Source organism: Crocuta crocuta, unplaced genomic scaffold, assembly GCF_008692635.1.
Source record: "Crocuta crocuta isolate KB4526 unplaced genomic scaffold, BGI_CrCroc_1.0 scaffold127, whole genome shotgun sequence".
Classification (NCBI taxonomy): domain Eukaryota; kingdom Metazoa; phylum Chordata; class Mammalia; order Carnivora; family Hyaenidae; genus Crocuta; species Crocuta crocuta.
In genome coordinates, this window is record NW_027532008.1 from 6,120,310 (window position 1) to 6,136,456 (window position 16,147).

General features: G+C 51.3%; 1 protein-coding gene across 1 annotated transcript in view; it reads right to left on the minus strand.

Moving 5' to 3' along the window:
• Positions 1–459: 459 nt before the first annotated feature.
• The window catches only part of EPHB2 (EPH receptor B2), a 123,522-nt gene continuing 107,834 nt past the window's right edge, over positions 460–16,147 (minus strand). The window contains exons 9-16 of the mRNA XM_077775534.1: positions 15,889–15,953; positions 8,203–8,325; positions 7,410–7,657; positions 6,214–6,429; positions 4,999–5,152; positions 3,608–3,809; positions 1,741–1,896; positions 460–657 (exon numbers count right to left, since the gene is read on the minus strand). Of these exons, the coding sequence (XP_077631660.1) occupies positions 549–657; positions 1,741–1,896; positions 3,608–3,809; positions 4,999–5,152; positions 6,214–6,429; positions 7,410–7,657; positions 8,203–8,325; positions 15,889–15,953 (1,273 nt within the window). The 3' untranslated portion in view covers positions 460–548. The remainder of the gene's footprint in view (positions 658–1,740; positions 1,897–3,607; positions 3,810–4,998; positions 5,153–6,213; positions 6,430–7,409; positions 7,658–8,202; positions 8,326–15,888; positions 15,954–16,147) is intronic.

Genomic DNA, 16,147 nt, shown 5'->3' on the forward strand with positions numbered 1-16,147 from the left:
TGCGTGTCTGCCTGCCTGCCCCGTCTGCCTGCCGTGTGGCTGTTGACTGGGGCCCAGAAGAGCAGCCCAGGGACAGGAGAGGAGGGGGGGCCCTGTCTCTCCCTTCACATTGGTTTTCCTGAAAGTGTTTCTTGGCTCTGGCCAGGTCGCCTTCCCAGAGGGAGTTGGAGAGAAACTGCTTTTGGTCTCCGATTGGGACAAATCGCGTGGATCTCCCAAGCCCTTTTCTTTCTTTTTTTTTTTCCCTAAGAACAATGATCACTTTCCTTATGAGAATCCTCTTTAAAAAATATTCCTGGTATTTCCCGCCCCCTCCCTGGATCTATTTTCTTTTGTCCCCGTTCCCTTTTTTCCATCATCTGAGTTGCACATATTCTTGGTGACGTCTCATGGCTGGAACGCTGCTCGGTTCTTCCTGCTGCCCGTGGCCTCCTGGCAGGTGCTGACCCTGCGGTGGACTTGGACGGAGAGCCAGGGGGCCGGCGTGTGGGGCGGAGCGGGCGGGGGAGGGGCGCCTGGAGGAAGAGGTGAGCCGAGGCGGATGAACGTCAAACCTCCACAGACTGGATCTGGTTCATCTGTGCTCGCATCACCTGGATACTGTTCAGGATTTTTTTCTGGTGGCCAGCCAAGGTGACCCCAACCCGGAGAATGTCCCTTGAGGAGAGAAGCATGTGTGTTAGGGAAATGTGGGGAGGGAAAGGACTCGGGCCAGGTAGAGAGCTGCCTGGGCTTCTCTGGGGTTGTCCTGCTCAAGAGAGCAAGGGGGGTGGTGAGTGGGTGGATGTGTGGAGCAGGAGTGATGTGGGGGAGGGGCGGAAGGAGCCCGTGACTGGGAGTCAGGACACTCAGGGGCACCGGTCTCCCCTGCTACGGGGAGAGAGGAGGGCACTTGCACCTATGAAGCACCCACTCACTTTATATCCCTTTGATTTTTCCTACAGAAGAAAACTGTACATTTACATTTACAGAAGAAAACTGGGGCCGAGGGAGGTTCCGATTCGCCCATGGTCACAGGCAGACCTGGGTGTCAATCTGAATGTGACCTCAAAGCTGGCCACCTTGTCTCTTGGTCCCACACAGCTGGACACTGTCTGTTCCTCACCCTCCAGAGCCCCTACTTAGTGGGATGGGTGGGAGGGCTACTGATGGGGGGAGGCAGCCTGGGCACTCACTCCATCATCATCTGTGACACGACGTCGAAGGAGGTGAAGCCGGCGTTGGCGAAACTCTCCTTGTACTGCCCCATCTTGATGGCCTCCAGCCACTCGTCCACGGTGTTAAAGCTGGTGTAGTCGGGGATCGTGCGGTCCAGCAGCGGCAGGTTGATCCNGAGAGCAAGGGGGGTGGTGAGTGGGTGGATGTCTGGAGCAGGAGTGATGTGGGGGAGGGGCGGAAGGAGCCCGTGACTGGGAGTCAGGACACTCAGGGGCACCGGTCTCCCCTGCTACGGGGAGAGAGGAGGGCACTTGCACCTATGAAGCACCCACTCACTTTATATCCCTTTGATTTTTCCTACCAACCTCCCATTTACAGAAGAAAACTGGGGCCGAGGGAGGTTCCGATTCGCCCATGGTCACAGGCAGACCTGGGTGTCAATCTGAATGTGACCTCAAAGCTGGCCACCTTGTCTCTTGGTCCCACACAGCTGGACACTGTCTGTTCCTCACCCTCCAGAGCCCCTACTTAGTGGGATGGGTGGGAGGGCTACTGATGGGGGGAGGCAGCCTGGGCACTCACTCCATCATCATCTGTGACACGACGTCGAAGGAGGTGAAGCCGGCGTTGGCGAAACTCTCCTTGTACTGCCCCATCTTGATGGCCTCCAGCCACTCGTCCACGGTGTTAAAGCTGGTGTAGTCGGGGATCGTGCGGTCCAGCAGCGGCAGGTTGATCCTGGGGGCGGGGTGGGCAACAGAGATGGTCAGGGCATGTTCTGCGAGGGGGCGAGGGTAAGCCAGGGCGTGGGCACACCAGCGGGCTGTGTACCTGCACGTGTGTATCCATCTGCATGCACAAAGGTGAATGGATGTATATGCACGTGAGTATTTCTGTGTGAGAGTGGATGTGAATTTGCACCTGTGTAAATGAGCACACATGTGTGTGGCTATGCGAGAGTGAGTGTGTATGCAGGACTCAACACTGGAAAAGCCAGGGAAGGCTCTGTGGGGACCGCTGGGAGCCTGGACCACCGCAGTGAGGAGGAAGATGCTTCTCCAAGCCTCCTGTTTGCAGGAGGAAGGAGTTCGGCTGGCCTAGTCTCTGTTTCCTCCATCCTTCTCCATGCTGGGTGTGCTGTAGGAAGCTATGGGCTGCACCTCCAGCATCCAGGCTGGTGGCACTCATGAGAGTGAAATGATTCTCATGGGGCTAAAAGCTCAGAGTGATTTTATCCAGAGAGTCAGTAGTGGCTGATGCCGGGCCACAGTGGGGAGTGACAGGCAGAGGCAAACACAAACTTTTGGCTACAAAATCTTGGGAGGTGAAGGACTTGGGCCCAAAGAGTCTCGGATAAAGCCAGCCCTGGACCCTGAGGACACACGGCTGGACACACCTCAGAGTCCCTGTGTGATAGGGTCCCAAAGAGTGTGCAGGGCCAGGAGAGACAGGGACCTGGGACAGCCACCCAAGCCAGGCAGTGGTAACCTCAGGTCTGCTGGGGCGTGTCCTGGGGCCACCAGGAGAAGACAGTTCTGGGACCAGTGCAGTGGACAGTCTCTCTGATTCGGGGACGGTGACCTGGGTGTGGGCCATGGCATGAGTGTGTGTTTGTGTGTGGTATGTACTTCTGAACATGTGTATGCTCAGGTGCTTAGGGAATGCAGATGACAGGGCCTGAGAAGGGGTGTGTATCCATGTGTGTGAGATCGTGGGGGAGCATAAGCATGAGCTTTTGTGCCCAACTATGCGTAGGACTATTTGTGTAAGCGTGTGTGTATGTGTGTGTGTGTGTGTGTGTGTGTCTGCGCATGGCTGGACTGGGGAGGATGTGAATGTTAAGTTATAGGGTCTAGGTTTGAGTGTGAGGGTAGCTAGGAAGGAAACCTGGTGACCAGTGAATGTGTCTACCAACCAAGAATCTGGTAATTTTCCTTCAATGCTGTCCTCTCTGACCGTGCTTTAAAAAGTGCTTCCTGGGGCTCCTGGGTGGCTCAGTCGGTTAAGTGGCTGACTTCGGCTCAGGTCATGTTCTTGTGCTTTGAGAGTTTGGGCCCCCTGTTGGGCTCTGTGCTGACAGCTCAGAGCCTGGAGCCTGCTTTGGATTCTGTGTTTCTGTCTCTCTCTCTGCCCCTCTCATGCTTGTGGTCTGTCTCTGTCTCTCTCTCTTTCTCTCAAAAATAAAGAAATATTAAAAAAAAAAAAAGTGCTTCCTTTACCACCTCTACTGCTTCCTTCTCTTCTGTGTCCAGGGCTCCTCTGCACCCCAAGGCAGGGCAGATGCCCAATGAACACTAGTGCTGGCCTCCCTGACCCAGCCTGCAGTGTAAATCATCTGCCTAAAGCGTGGGGAGCCTGAAGAAGCAGAGATTTGGAGACAGGAAGGGCTGGCTGGGGATGGGGTGGAGATATACTGGGAGGAAGGGGTGGGGCCAGACCACAGCCGTACCCGGAGGAGAGAGGTGCCATGGCTTTGAGGCTGTTGGGGTTTCGGATCATCTTGTCCAGCGTGTTGACAATCTGGCCAAACTTAGGCCGGTGGTTTCGATCCTTCTGCCAACAGTCTAGCATGAGCTGATGTAGGGCGCTTGGGCAGTCCATGGGTGGCGGCAGCCGATAGTCCTGCTCTATGGCATTNGGGGTAAGTGCATCTGCCTCTAACCTGACCTACCTTCCCACCCCCCACTCTGTAGGGCAGGAAAGACCTATTTGGTTGCCATGGCAACTGTTTCCACCTCCTGGATACAGCCCCAGGGATGGGCCTCACCTAAGTTCCCACCATCTATGGCTTCTGTCTGACCTGGAGCCTGGGTGCCTGCCAATTTTGGGAAAGCTAGCATCCTAAGATAACTTTTGCCTCAGGGTCTACCAGGCTGACCCTCCTGTGGACCACCTTCTCCCTCCCATTTCTGAGCCTCCTCCTGGCTTTGATGGCCCCGAGGACTCCCCCCTCTGACCCTTGACCCCAGGGGGACCACACTCTTGACTTCAGTGCCATTTATTGCTCCAGGTGAGAGATGGCCCCTAAGTCAGGTCCCACGGCATGGGTAGACACTGCCCCACCTGGCTCCTCTGTCAGGCCAAGGAGCTTAAACACCTGTCTCCGATCTGTCCTGCCGCTACGCCCAGAATCACTTTCCCCACCTGGACCGTGAGTCACCCTCTCTGCTCAAGAAGCGTCTTCAAGTCCTTCCTGTTCTGCGTTGTTGCAAATCAAAATGCGTTAGGTTGATTTTCAAACACCCCATTATTGAAACCTTATCAACCTTTCTGATCATCTTTCCTCTCTACCGCTTCCCAGTGTGATCCCTCAGCTCCCACCTTGAGGCCTTTGCACAGGTTATCCTTCCCATTTGAAGACCTCATGTCTCCAGGTCCCACTACTGTGTGCATCCCTCCTGTCCTGTGACTTCCTGACTGATTTTGCTCACGATGCCCTTGCCTCAACACCTACAGGACTTGACACCTGCCTTTTCCAATTTAGCACCTGATCGTAAAGTTTCTGCTAACAACATCTTGTTTCTGGAATAAGCATCATGTCCCCCAGTTACGTGGGAAACACCTGAGATATGGTCTCACTCAGGGCTGACTACAAGGTGAGGGCATCTTGAAGATTTGCCGAATTGTGGATGCGTCAGCCTTTTCTACTCTTGACCTCTGGAGAGTCCAGGGTCCTGTGCAGATGTCTGAATCAGCCAACACTGGGCTGGGAGCTTCTCTGGCCCAGTATCTCAGAGCCCCTGCTCCCATTCCCTGGGAGATCAGTAAACAGCCAGGAATTCTGGATCCTCCCCTCTCATCTGGTTGGCCAGAGAGGCTCTGCCTGGCGCCCTCAGATACTTACGTCCTGGTTGGTCATGTCCCAGTAGGGCCGTTCCCCGTAGGACATCACCTCCCACATGACGATGCCATAGCTCCACACGTCACTGGCTGAGGTGAACTTCCGGTACTGGATGGCTTCTGGGGCCGTCCAGCGGATGGGGATCTTCCCACCCTGGGGAGCACAATGAGGAAGGTTAGTGGGAGGGAGGCTGACCCATCTGGCCTCTGCTCTTAGTATTCCTCACCCTATGCCCTGTGCTGTACCAATCACACGAAGCCCCTCATTCTTTCTCAGACTCTCCAGGCTGCTGCTTCAGGACTCAAGAATTTGCACATGCTGTTCCCTCTGCATGAAATGCCTTTCCTCGCTCTGCTGTCTGGAAACCCCTTCTCATCCTTTAAGTATCTCTGAGAATCTCTCCCCAAGTCCCAAGTACCAAGGAGTTGCTCACTCTTTTTAACTGTGTCTCGTATCTCTCCGTCAGGGAGGCATTTTTTTAAAAATATTTTTTATTTATTTCTAGGAGAGAGAGAGAGAGACAGCGTGAGCAGGGGAGGGTCAGAGAAGGGTCAGAGAGAGAGGGAGACACAGACTCTGAAACAGGCTCCAGGCTCTGAGCTGGCAGTCAGCACAGAGCCCGACACGGGGCTCGAACCCACGAACCGCGAGATCATGACCTAAGCGAAAGTCGGACGCTTAACCGACTAAGCCACCCAGGCGCCCCAAGGGAGGCATTTCTTATACAGAGCAGTACTGAAATTATTTGCCTGGGGGCTTGCCTCTTTGTATGCTATTTCTGAGTTCTCCGAGCAGGGGCTGGGTCTTGTTCCTTTCTGTTTAAAACTCTTCAGCAGGAGAGAGTCCTGAGCTTAGGCAGGTCTCCAAGATCAGTCCTGCCTGCTCGTACAGCATTACTACCCATCATCTTCCCTCTTAATAATCTGTGTTCCAGTCACATCTTGGATTGAGAACATGGCATCTGAGAAACTTTTACTGAACCTTCTGCATTCAGCTCAGATCTCATCCCCTCTTAGCAAGCCTTCCTCGGCCTCCTAAGCCTGGTGTCCTGAGCTCCAAGAGGCAGAAAGTGTGATTTATGCCTCTGTTTCTCTTGGGTCCAGCACAGTGCTTGGCATGAGCAGGTGTGGGTGAAAAGGTATTGTAGGGAGAGATGGACATCTATGCTCTCTTTCCTGGCATCATGACCCCACTGCTCTCTGCCTCTGTCTTACCAGTGCACTGGTGTAGGTGGGGTCTGAGGTATCATCCTCCAGAAAGCGTGAGAGTCCAAAGTCAGACACCTTGCAGACCAGGTTGCTGTTGACGAGGATGTTGCGGGCGGCCAGGTCGCGGTGCACGTAGTTCATGTCTGCCAGGTACTTCATGCCAGCCGCGATGCCCCGTAGCATGCCCACCAGCTGGATGACTGTGAACTGTCCATCGTTTTGCTTTGGGAGAAGTGGAGAAAACACAGTGAATGGGAGGGCATGAATCAGAGCTCTGGGTCTTTGGTACCACAGGAAACCAAAGCAGGACCCTGCCACCCTGGCCTCATGCTCCGTGTGGTAAGGATTCAGATGCTTGGGGGCCTTAGAGAGGCCCATGAGAGACCAATTTCAGGGTGGGGGAAAGAACGTGGGCTTTGGAGTAGACACAGCTGGTTTGACTCTGGCTCTGCCCTTTGTGGGCTGTGCAACCTTAGACAGGTGACCTAACCTCTTGAGTCTGTTTCCTCATCTGTGTGTTAAATGGGGATAAGTTATAGCCACCTCCCAGGGCTGTCTGAGTTAACTAAGAAGGTGCATAGAAGTATGTGCATGGCACATAATAATTGCTTAATAAACATCTGTTAAATGGCAACTAGCCTAGCAGCATGTTTCTGTGCTTTTTGTCTAGCTGGTTAACTGTGATCTCCTGGGGGGGTCTGAAAACCCTCCTCTCTTAGCCTTGTGCTCTGGACTCCTCCCTCCAGCCGATATGGTTTTGGAGAAATCCAAAATCTGGTGAAAATCCTGGACTAGGGTTCAAGACACCTAGTTCCAGTCCTGGCTCTCACCTTGACCCTCTAGGTAATCCTGGGCAAACTGTACCTGTCTGTCTTTGAGCCTCACTTTCTCTCGTGCATAATGAGAAGGCTGGCTAAAAGCATAGCTGATAATGGATTTTAGGCTGTGTGCTAACTCTGATTGACTGGTTGTGGTTCCCTGGATTGAAGAGGATTCTGAGACTGCTACTTAGTTCAGTGGAACAGAGTTCTGGGGTTGATTAGCAATGTCTGTCACTGGTAAGATAATGGAAAGAGGCAGCATGCAAGCCGTTCCTGACACAGATTTTCCCCAAGACCCCATCAGGCTCTGACAACATGAAGTTATATCCACCACTCCTTTTCCTCCCCACCCATCGGCCCCTGGCACTTGGCTTTCCCTACCCGGAGGAAGGAGTCCAGGGAGCCATTCTCCATGAACTCAGTGATGATCATCACAGGTGTGCTCTTGGTGACAACACCCTCCAGGTGGATGACATTGGGATGGTCGAACTGGCCCATGATGGAGGCCTCACTCAGGAAGTCCCGGCGCTGCTTCTCAGTATAGCCTGACTTGAGCGTCTTGATGGCTACAAAGATCTCTCTCTTGCCTGGCAGTTTTAGGTGGCCACTGCATACCTCGCCAAACTCCCCTGGGATGCACACACACACACCAAGAAAGGCAGGATGTCACTTGCCAGGTGGAAATGTCACCTTCCCGCTCCCTGTAACCTCTACTCCTGGGTCCTGAATGAACTTTTTCTCCCCAATGGTCAACTCATCCTCTTGATAAAGAACCCCTTTGTAGAATGTGGGGGCCCATAAGGTCTCAGTAAACTCACAGCTGCCCCATGATATTTGGCTGGGCATGGGGTAAGGCTGTAGGAGAACCTGGGGGGAGAGAGAGGGCCAGGAAGGACAAAGCACTAGGCTGAGTCCAGAGAATTGGGTTCTAGACCTAGCTCAATCTCTGACATGATATGCAAGCTCCTTCCCAGCCCTGTGCCTCAGTTTCGTCACCTATCAATGAGGTAGTTTTCCTGGATGACCTTTGAGGGCCTTTCCACTGTGGATATTCTGAACCTTCAGGCTTTGGAGGGTCCTCTGAGGCTCCTGACCCATAAGCTGCCCTCTGCCCCAAGAGTCTTCCCCACTCATGGCTGAGGCCATGGTACCTGGGAGAGCACCCACCACCTACCTGCTCCAATCACCTGCTCAATTTTGACACAGGAGATGTCAATTTCCTTGGCAAACTCCCGCACTGCCTCATTGGGGTCCTCATAGGTGAAAGGGTCAATGTAGATCTTCATGCCTGGGGTCACTGCGGGACAAGACCAGGCCTGGTCACATGCACAGAATCAAGATGTGGACAAATGGAAAGGCTAGAGCTAGTCCCTCTGCAGACGGAAATACACTCCCATGTGGCCCCATAAGAACTGGGCAACCCTTTGCAGGTTACTTGACCTCTCTGAGCCTCGGTGTACAGGTGGGCACTGAGCTGAGTAGAAGGGTGAGGAGAACAGAGAGTTCAGCAGAGAGAGCAAATAGGTTCTAGGCTCTTGTTCCAACTCTAATTGATTAGCAATGTCTTCCTGAAGGAGCTAAAAGACTGTCAGGGTTGTTTAGCAATGTCTACTATGGGTGTGGGTATAAAACGATAAATAGGTTTGTCACTCTTGTGTTAGAGAATCAGGGGATGCAAAGAAAGATGAAGTCAAGAAGGAAGTGAGAGATTTGGAACAAATACAGAGAAAGAGGAGACAGAAGTCCATGTTCTTGGGCATCTGCTAAGGAGACCTCCCTGTCTTTTAAGGCTTCATTTAAGCATCTTCTCCTTCAGGGAACTTCTTGGCTGCCTCAGTCTCCCAGGCAGGCCCCAGAGCCAGGAAGGACTGCCCGCTCACTAGGGTCAGAGGACCCATGGCTCGGCCTACTCCCCAGGTCCCCCACTAGTTAAGTCTTAAACCATCCTGGACCTCAAATTCCCTGGGGATCAGCATGTGGCTGGACATGGGGCCTATTAATTTGATTCTTGATTTGATGTACTTTTTTATTTGGTGAAGACATTAAGGATATAACTTGGATATCAAGGACCTAATTCTGATGCTAGCACTGAGTCCACAAAACCCTCGGAAGCAAGGGAAGGATGATCCATCCCACATTCTCTCTCCCAGATAACTGGTCTTCTGCTGCCCAGGCCTCCCTCTGGCTTCCCCAGCTCCCTGCCCACATTCTCCCACTGCTCCAGGGGCAGTGACGTTGGAGGCAGCAACACTAGGAGGAGTCCCTGGACCATAGTAAGGCTTGGCTGCTTGGTGAACGGGGGCATCAGTGCTCTTCAGCTGTGTGACCTTGGGCATGTTAGTTGATCACTCTATTTCTGTTGCAGACATTCCAGGAATCTAGAGTTGGAACCTCTGACGCACAGGTTGGAAAACTGGCCCACTGACTATTTTGTAAATAAAGTTTTATTGGAATACGGCTGCGTGCATCCCTTTGCCTGGGGCTGCTTTCAACTACAGCCACTGAGTTGAGTAGTTACAATAGAGACCCTATGGTATTTTTACTCTTTGGTCCTTTACAGAAAAGTTTGCCAACTACTGCTCTAATACATTAGCTTTATTGTGGATTATTTGCGTAGGTGCTTGTCTAGACAATTAATTAATTAATGTATTTATTTGTTAAGATTTTATTTTTAAGTAACCTCCACACTCAATATGGGGCTCTAACTCACAGCCCTGAGATCAAGAGTTACATGCTCTACCAACTGAGCCAGCCAGGGGCCCCTGTCTAGCCCTTCAGGTCAGGGTTTTTTAAATTTGAGTCTGTGAACCACTAGACAGGCCCAGGATGAGTTTGGTGGGACAGGGGAGTTTGATAACCTCCTGAATGGAATGCACTTATTAGTACTGCCATTTTGTTTTATTTATTTATTTATTTATTTATTTATTTTTTTTTTATTTGTCTTAGAGCACACATGCAGGGGAGAGGGGCAGAGAGAGAGAAAGAGAGGAGAATCTTAAGCAGGCTCCATGCCCATCGTGAGGCTCAATGTGGGGCTCGATCCCACAACTGTGAGATCATAACCTGAGCCAAAATCAAGAGTGGGATGCTTAACCAACTGAGCTATCCAGGTATCCCAATTATTGCCACTTTGAATTAGAAAAGTAACTCATGCTCTTTATTTATAGTCTAAAAATTATGGAAATAAATATCGTGAAAGTTGAAGTTCTCCCAAAATCCGTCCCTGAGTATACATTTTTCTGTTTTATAATTTTCTATACACACATGTATGCATATTTATGTTTCCCTGGCCATAGGATCCAAAACTTTTAGCTGACTCAGAGGAGCCTGAGACCCCAAAAGAAGTTAAGAACCACCACCTTCAACTGTAGGAGCCTGGGGGGGTGAGGAGTGGGGGGGTGCATGATCTTTCCTGGTTTTTCTCTCCATTAGAACAATGCATAAAGCTCTACATGGAATATACACTCAGTGTCTGTAGAGCTGAGCAGAATCTAGGTGACAGAGAAAAAAGAATGACAGCAGCTGCCATTACTTGAAACTTTGTACCCAGCATTGGGCAGGCTCTTTTTATGGATCATCTTTTTCCGCACCCAACAACTCTTGGAGGAAAGGATCATTATTCTCATTTCATGCATGAGGAAACTGCAGCTCAGAGGGCCTAAGTAATCTACCCACGGCCACACAGCTAGAAAACGGCACAGCCAGGACTTGAATCCAGGCCTGTCAGACTTGAGCCAAGGGCCACAACTCTTAATCATCGTGCTTATGGCCTCCCGGATGCAATCCAACCAGATCTGGTCCATGCCTCCTCCTCCTCCTGGACTGTTCAGCCATGACCCTTTCCCCAAGTCAGCCCTCCTCAGACTGGGGACATCAGCTCCTGGAAGGTGCTCCCTTTCTTGCTCAGTGCCTGGCCTGTGGTTCCTGGTGACTGACTTTCAACCTCCCTCCAACAGAATTGCAGGACGCCCTTTCTGCCAGGCCAGCTGTGGAGGGAGGACAGGAATGGGTCAGCTCAGGGAGCTAAGGAGAAGCACAGCAGGAGCTCCAAGCTGACCTGGGCCCTGTCAACTGCTCAGATGCTGGCCTCACGCCCTGGCCAGGAGTGTTGGTCAGGAGGGCTCTCTGCTGCCTGCAGGACAAAGGCAAGTGACTTCATCTGGCATTCCAAACTCTCTGTGTTGGCCCCAGCTTCGGCTCCCTGCTCCTCTACATGGCAGCAAAAAGGAACTATTTACCCAGAGGTCCCAGACACACCTTACACTTTCTTGCCTCTGTGCTTTTGTTCATGTGGTTACCTCCACCTGGAATGCACTTCTCTTCCTCTTTGTGTCTAGATCAAATGCCACCTCCTCTATGAAGTCTGCCTGGATCTAATGGAGATCTATACTTTCTCTTCAGGCTCTCGAAGCCCTGTCTCTGCACCCACTCCTATGGCCATGACCTCCGTATGGCTCTCCTGTCTTGTATGAGGTCTCCCAGATATGCATGTCCACAGCTTCCTGATACCCCTTTCTGGAACATTCTGCTGCCTGTGAGGGCTTGCTTTACCCCCTCTCCCTCAGGGGGACAGGGGCCATCTCTGTCTAGTTCACGCTAAATCCCAGAGCCTGGCACATAGAGCTTGCTCAAGAAACGTTTATTGAAAGAATCAGAGCATTACCTATTGAAATGTCCTCTTTATCTCTTTCCACCTGGTTGGGGTCATGAATACCTTTGAGAATTTGACAAAAGCTATGGAGCTGCTTCTTGGAAAATTATCCCATGTTCAGCATATAATTTTGGAATGTTCACTGGCCCTTGAAGCTCCTGGCGTTTGTGAACCCCGGATTATGAGGCCTTGTTCTAGAATGTTTTCTCTGCAGTGCACATGTAAAGGAGGTATTCAGTAGATGCTTAATAAACACTTACTGAATGTATGGCTCTGTGTAAAGCTGTCCCCGCTTCTGTGACCTTTAGATTTCATCTCACCATTAATAACACAATCTACTCACAGTTCAGTGTGGATTCACCAGGTATTAGGCCCTGTTCTAGGTACTTTACAGGTATCAATCCAATTAATCCTCCTGACAACTCTACCAGGTAAATGCTATTATGAGGCTGGGTCTTCTGAAATTGTTAGTATTTGGCTGTTTCTGACCTGCAAAAGTGGCAGTTTCATTGGGTCCAAACTGATATGGTCCCCATTGTTTGGATGCAGACACTGGGGCATAAGAAAGGTTAGATGGCCTGTCCAAAGGGACATGGACAGAGCCGACACGTGGGAGAAGTGGGGTCTGAATCCAGGTTGTCTGGCTGTAAGTCTACACACATAACTGCCAGCCTACTGTTTTCTTCTGGGTGCTTCCCCATCCTGTCTCCTGGAATGGAAGGTGAGCTCCTTACTCAGCCTTATTCAAGGCCTGGCTCCCAGGACAGGTATTTGCTGAACTGAAGTTGGATAAGGATAGTCAGTCTTCAGACAATACTGGTCTGCTGTTTGGGTGACTTATGACTGTCAGAGCCACTACCTGCTGTCCTGAACCCAATGGGAAATTCAGGATGAAGGAGGAGGAGCCCGACATTCAGACACCAAGTTTGAATTCTGGATCTGCCAGGAATAATAGTCACAGATAAGCTGCATTATGAGTCTGAATGGAGGATCAACCACTGTATTGATACAGCTGTGTGCCCCTGGGTGAGTTACTTAACCTCTCTGTGCCTCACTTTTTTCACATATAAAACAGAGATCATAAACAGCACCTGCCTCATAAGGGGACTGCAAGGGTTAAGTGAGAATCTTTTTAAAGAGCTAAGAATAGTAGTTGGTGAGTAGAAAGCACTGAATAATTGTTACCTGCTATAGAGAAGAGTTGGCTATTATTAAATATTATTAGGAAGCACTTTAATATCCATTAATTCATTTAATCCTTGATTAAATGAAACATCATTCTTGCTACTTCCCATATAAAGCATCATTCTTGTTACTTCCCATATAAGGATGCCTAGGTTCAAAGAGGTTTGATGACTTCCTCAAGGTCACAGAACTGGCCAGTAGTGGAACAGGGGTGAGAAATCAGGTCCATTCCTCTGATCTACATCCAGGTACCATGGACCTGGGTCCTCACTCAGCACCTGCTGGATGGGGGGACACAGGAGCCGGCGAGGGTGACTTCAAGCCAGTCACACACTTCTCTGGGCCTTAGCTTCCTCCTCTGTCCTGGCCACACAGGGTAGCCAGGGGGTACGGGACCCAGGGCTGGCAGGGCTTTGAAAAACAAAAAAACAAAGTCCTTTTTTAGATTCAGGGAAGCAGGAGCCTGATTTTTAGAACGTGTTGGTCCATGAACAAATCCTGGGCTCTATTTTAAAAATAAATCCCTGCTGTCACCTGTTTCCTTGTTACCGACTCACACTCTAAATAGTGGGGCTCCCACATGGCTCCAGGTGACAAAGCATGTGAGCCCACCTCAGTCCAGCCTAGTTGGGTGTGGACCTTAGCTCTGGCCCTGAGCTGTGCTGTGACTTCTCTGGGCCTCAATTCCCTCATGCCCAAAGCTGGCAGTTATTAGGATTAAATGAACAAATGCATGTAAAGCATTAAAACAATGCTGGGCACACAAAACACACTCTGCATTTAGCTATATCTACAACCATGATTTTTATTATTTGGGGAATAGGAGGGGGTGATGTAATTTATGACTTTTATTTTTAATGTACAGGTGATTTTTTTTATTTTGGGGTAGCTAAATTTGTCTTTCTTTTTGAGAGCCTTCTATTGCTTTATGCTTATAAAGTCTTTTTCTTTTTATAAAAATTTATTTTCATATTATTTATTTTAGAGCATGCAAGCAGGGGAGTGGGGCAGATAAAGAGAGAGAGAATGTTAAGCAGGCTCCACACCCAGCACGGAGCCCACTGTGGGGCTTGATCCCACGACCCTGGGATCATGGCCAGAGCGGAAATCAAGAGTCAGATGCTCAATCAACGGAGCCATCCAGGAGCCCTGAAAGTCCTTTTCTATCCACATATCCATTACGTAGTTACCTAAGTTGTCTTCTGGAAATTTTAATGGTTTAATTATTTTTTTACATTTATGTCTAAAATGATTTTTCAAGTTCAGGGACTTTCCCTTTAAAGTGACTGTTCCCCAGAGGCTTTATATCTAGAACTCCTCAACTTGGCTCGTTCTGGCACACTCCACATCCAATCCTGCGGCAAATCTAGTGCCTCTACTTTTTGGAACATGTCAGAATCCAACCACCCCCGCTGCCCTCTAGTCTAGCCACCACATGCCTTCCCTGGCTTATTCCAACCGTCACCTCCCAGGTCAGCTTCCAACAACACCCACTTCTCTGCTTCTGTCCTGCTCAGCACCCTCCAGTCTCCTCAGTCCATTCTCCACCCAGCAGCCATAGAAGCCCTGTCAAACTGTAACTCAGAGCACATCAGTCTTTGGTTCAGACCCTCTTGGAGGTTCCCTATTTCACTGGGATAAAAACCAAGGCCCTGCAATGGCAGAAACGAATCTGTGTGTTGTGACCCCTCGCACCTGCCCCTCCTGCGCCCTCACTCTGCTCCAGTCACACTAGCCTCCTGGCTGTTCCGGAAACCTGCCAGGCACACTCCAGCCTCAGGGCCTTTGCGCTGACTGTTCCTTCTGCCTGGGAGGCCCTTCCCTCAGGTATATCTATGCAGCTTGCTTCCCCAGCTCGTCTGAGTCTTTGCTCACCAGAAATCCTCTCGGTGAGGCCAACTCTGACTGTCCTGTTTGAAAAGGCAGCCTTGATCCTGCAACTCTCGATCCACCGCCCTGTTCTACTTTGCCTTTTGTTCTAGTGCTTTCGTCTTCTAGCACACCATGCGCTTTTCTCGTGTATTACCTGTTTTCTGTTGCTCCCTGTCCCTCCTGCCAGGGTAGAAGTTCTACAAGGGCAGGATATGTGATTTGCTCACTTGTGTGTCCCCAGCACCTGAAACAGTGCCTGGCGCACCTAGTAGGTCACGAAGACTGACAAATGAAGGGCTATGCCAATGGCCTCTCTCACCCAGTGGCCATCTGAGGAGCCCTAGGGTACCTCACTGAGTACAGTTTGAGAAGCTATATTGGACCACTTGGAATTCATGTTTGCTGAGTGAGCGTAAATGAGGATGAAGAGTCTTCCTGCTTCCCTACCCCACCCCACGCCAGATCTGCCGGGGTTAAGTCGAGAGGAATCAATGCTCTGCTCCTGTCTCTGCTGGGCCCTTCGAGAGGGGAGCTCTGCTCTGGGTGTGTACCTGTGCCCCCAGCCCTGGCCTGGGAAGGATGGGACAGTAGGGGAAATGGGGGCACTGGGTGGGGGGAAGTGGCTACCAGAGGAGTCACCTCCTGGGCCAGAGCCTGGGGGCCCCACCATCTCATTTAACTCATGTGTTTATTGTGCAAGTATGTATCTAGCGTCTTCTGCATGCTGGTGTTGGGGGCAGTGGTGCGTGTCAGACGCACTTTCAGGTCTCCGGGTGTTCCTGCTATAATGCTGGGGAGACAGGAAATGGTCATCATGGAGCAGCCAGGTAAGGGGGCGCTGAGCAAGCACAGATGGGGCCCTGAAGCCAGGGAGGGATGGGGGGGTGAGGGGAGGATGCTCAGAGTGAGTTGTACACACTGTGGCTGAGGCAGTGGGGAGAGTTACACAGGTTAAGAGAAGGGGGGGGATGCCCCAGGCAGAGGGGGCAACATGTGCAGCGGCTAAGAGGGGAGAGTGAGCTTGGCCCATTTGGGGACAGCCTGACGCTCAGTCTGGCTGCAGCACGGCGGGAGGGTGGAAGGAGGCTGGAGAGGCTGCTGAGAACTGTCAGTGAAGGGCCCACGGGCACCGGTACGGCCGGGTGTACGTACTGTGGCCACTGGTGTAGTGCTGCAGCTTGTCCGTGTACTCCGAGTCAGCACGCTCAAACCCCCGTCTTCTGGAACAAGAGCAAAGGGCTGGAGCCACCTGGAAGACCCCTGGGGAGCTGGGAGCCACAGTAGGTGATGGGGGGGGGCAGGCCCTCAAAACCACACCCCTGCCAGGGTGCTCTCTGCCTGCCCCTGGCCTGGCAGCCTCACCCCTCCTGGCCACCCTCATCGCTTCCCACCCCCCCCACCTCAAACCCAG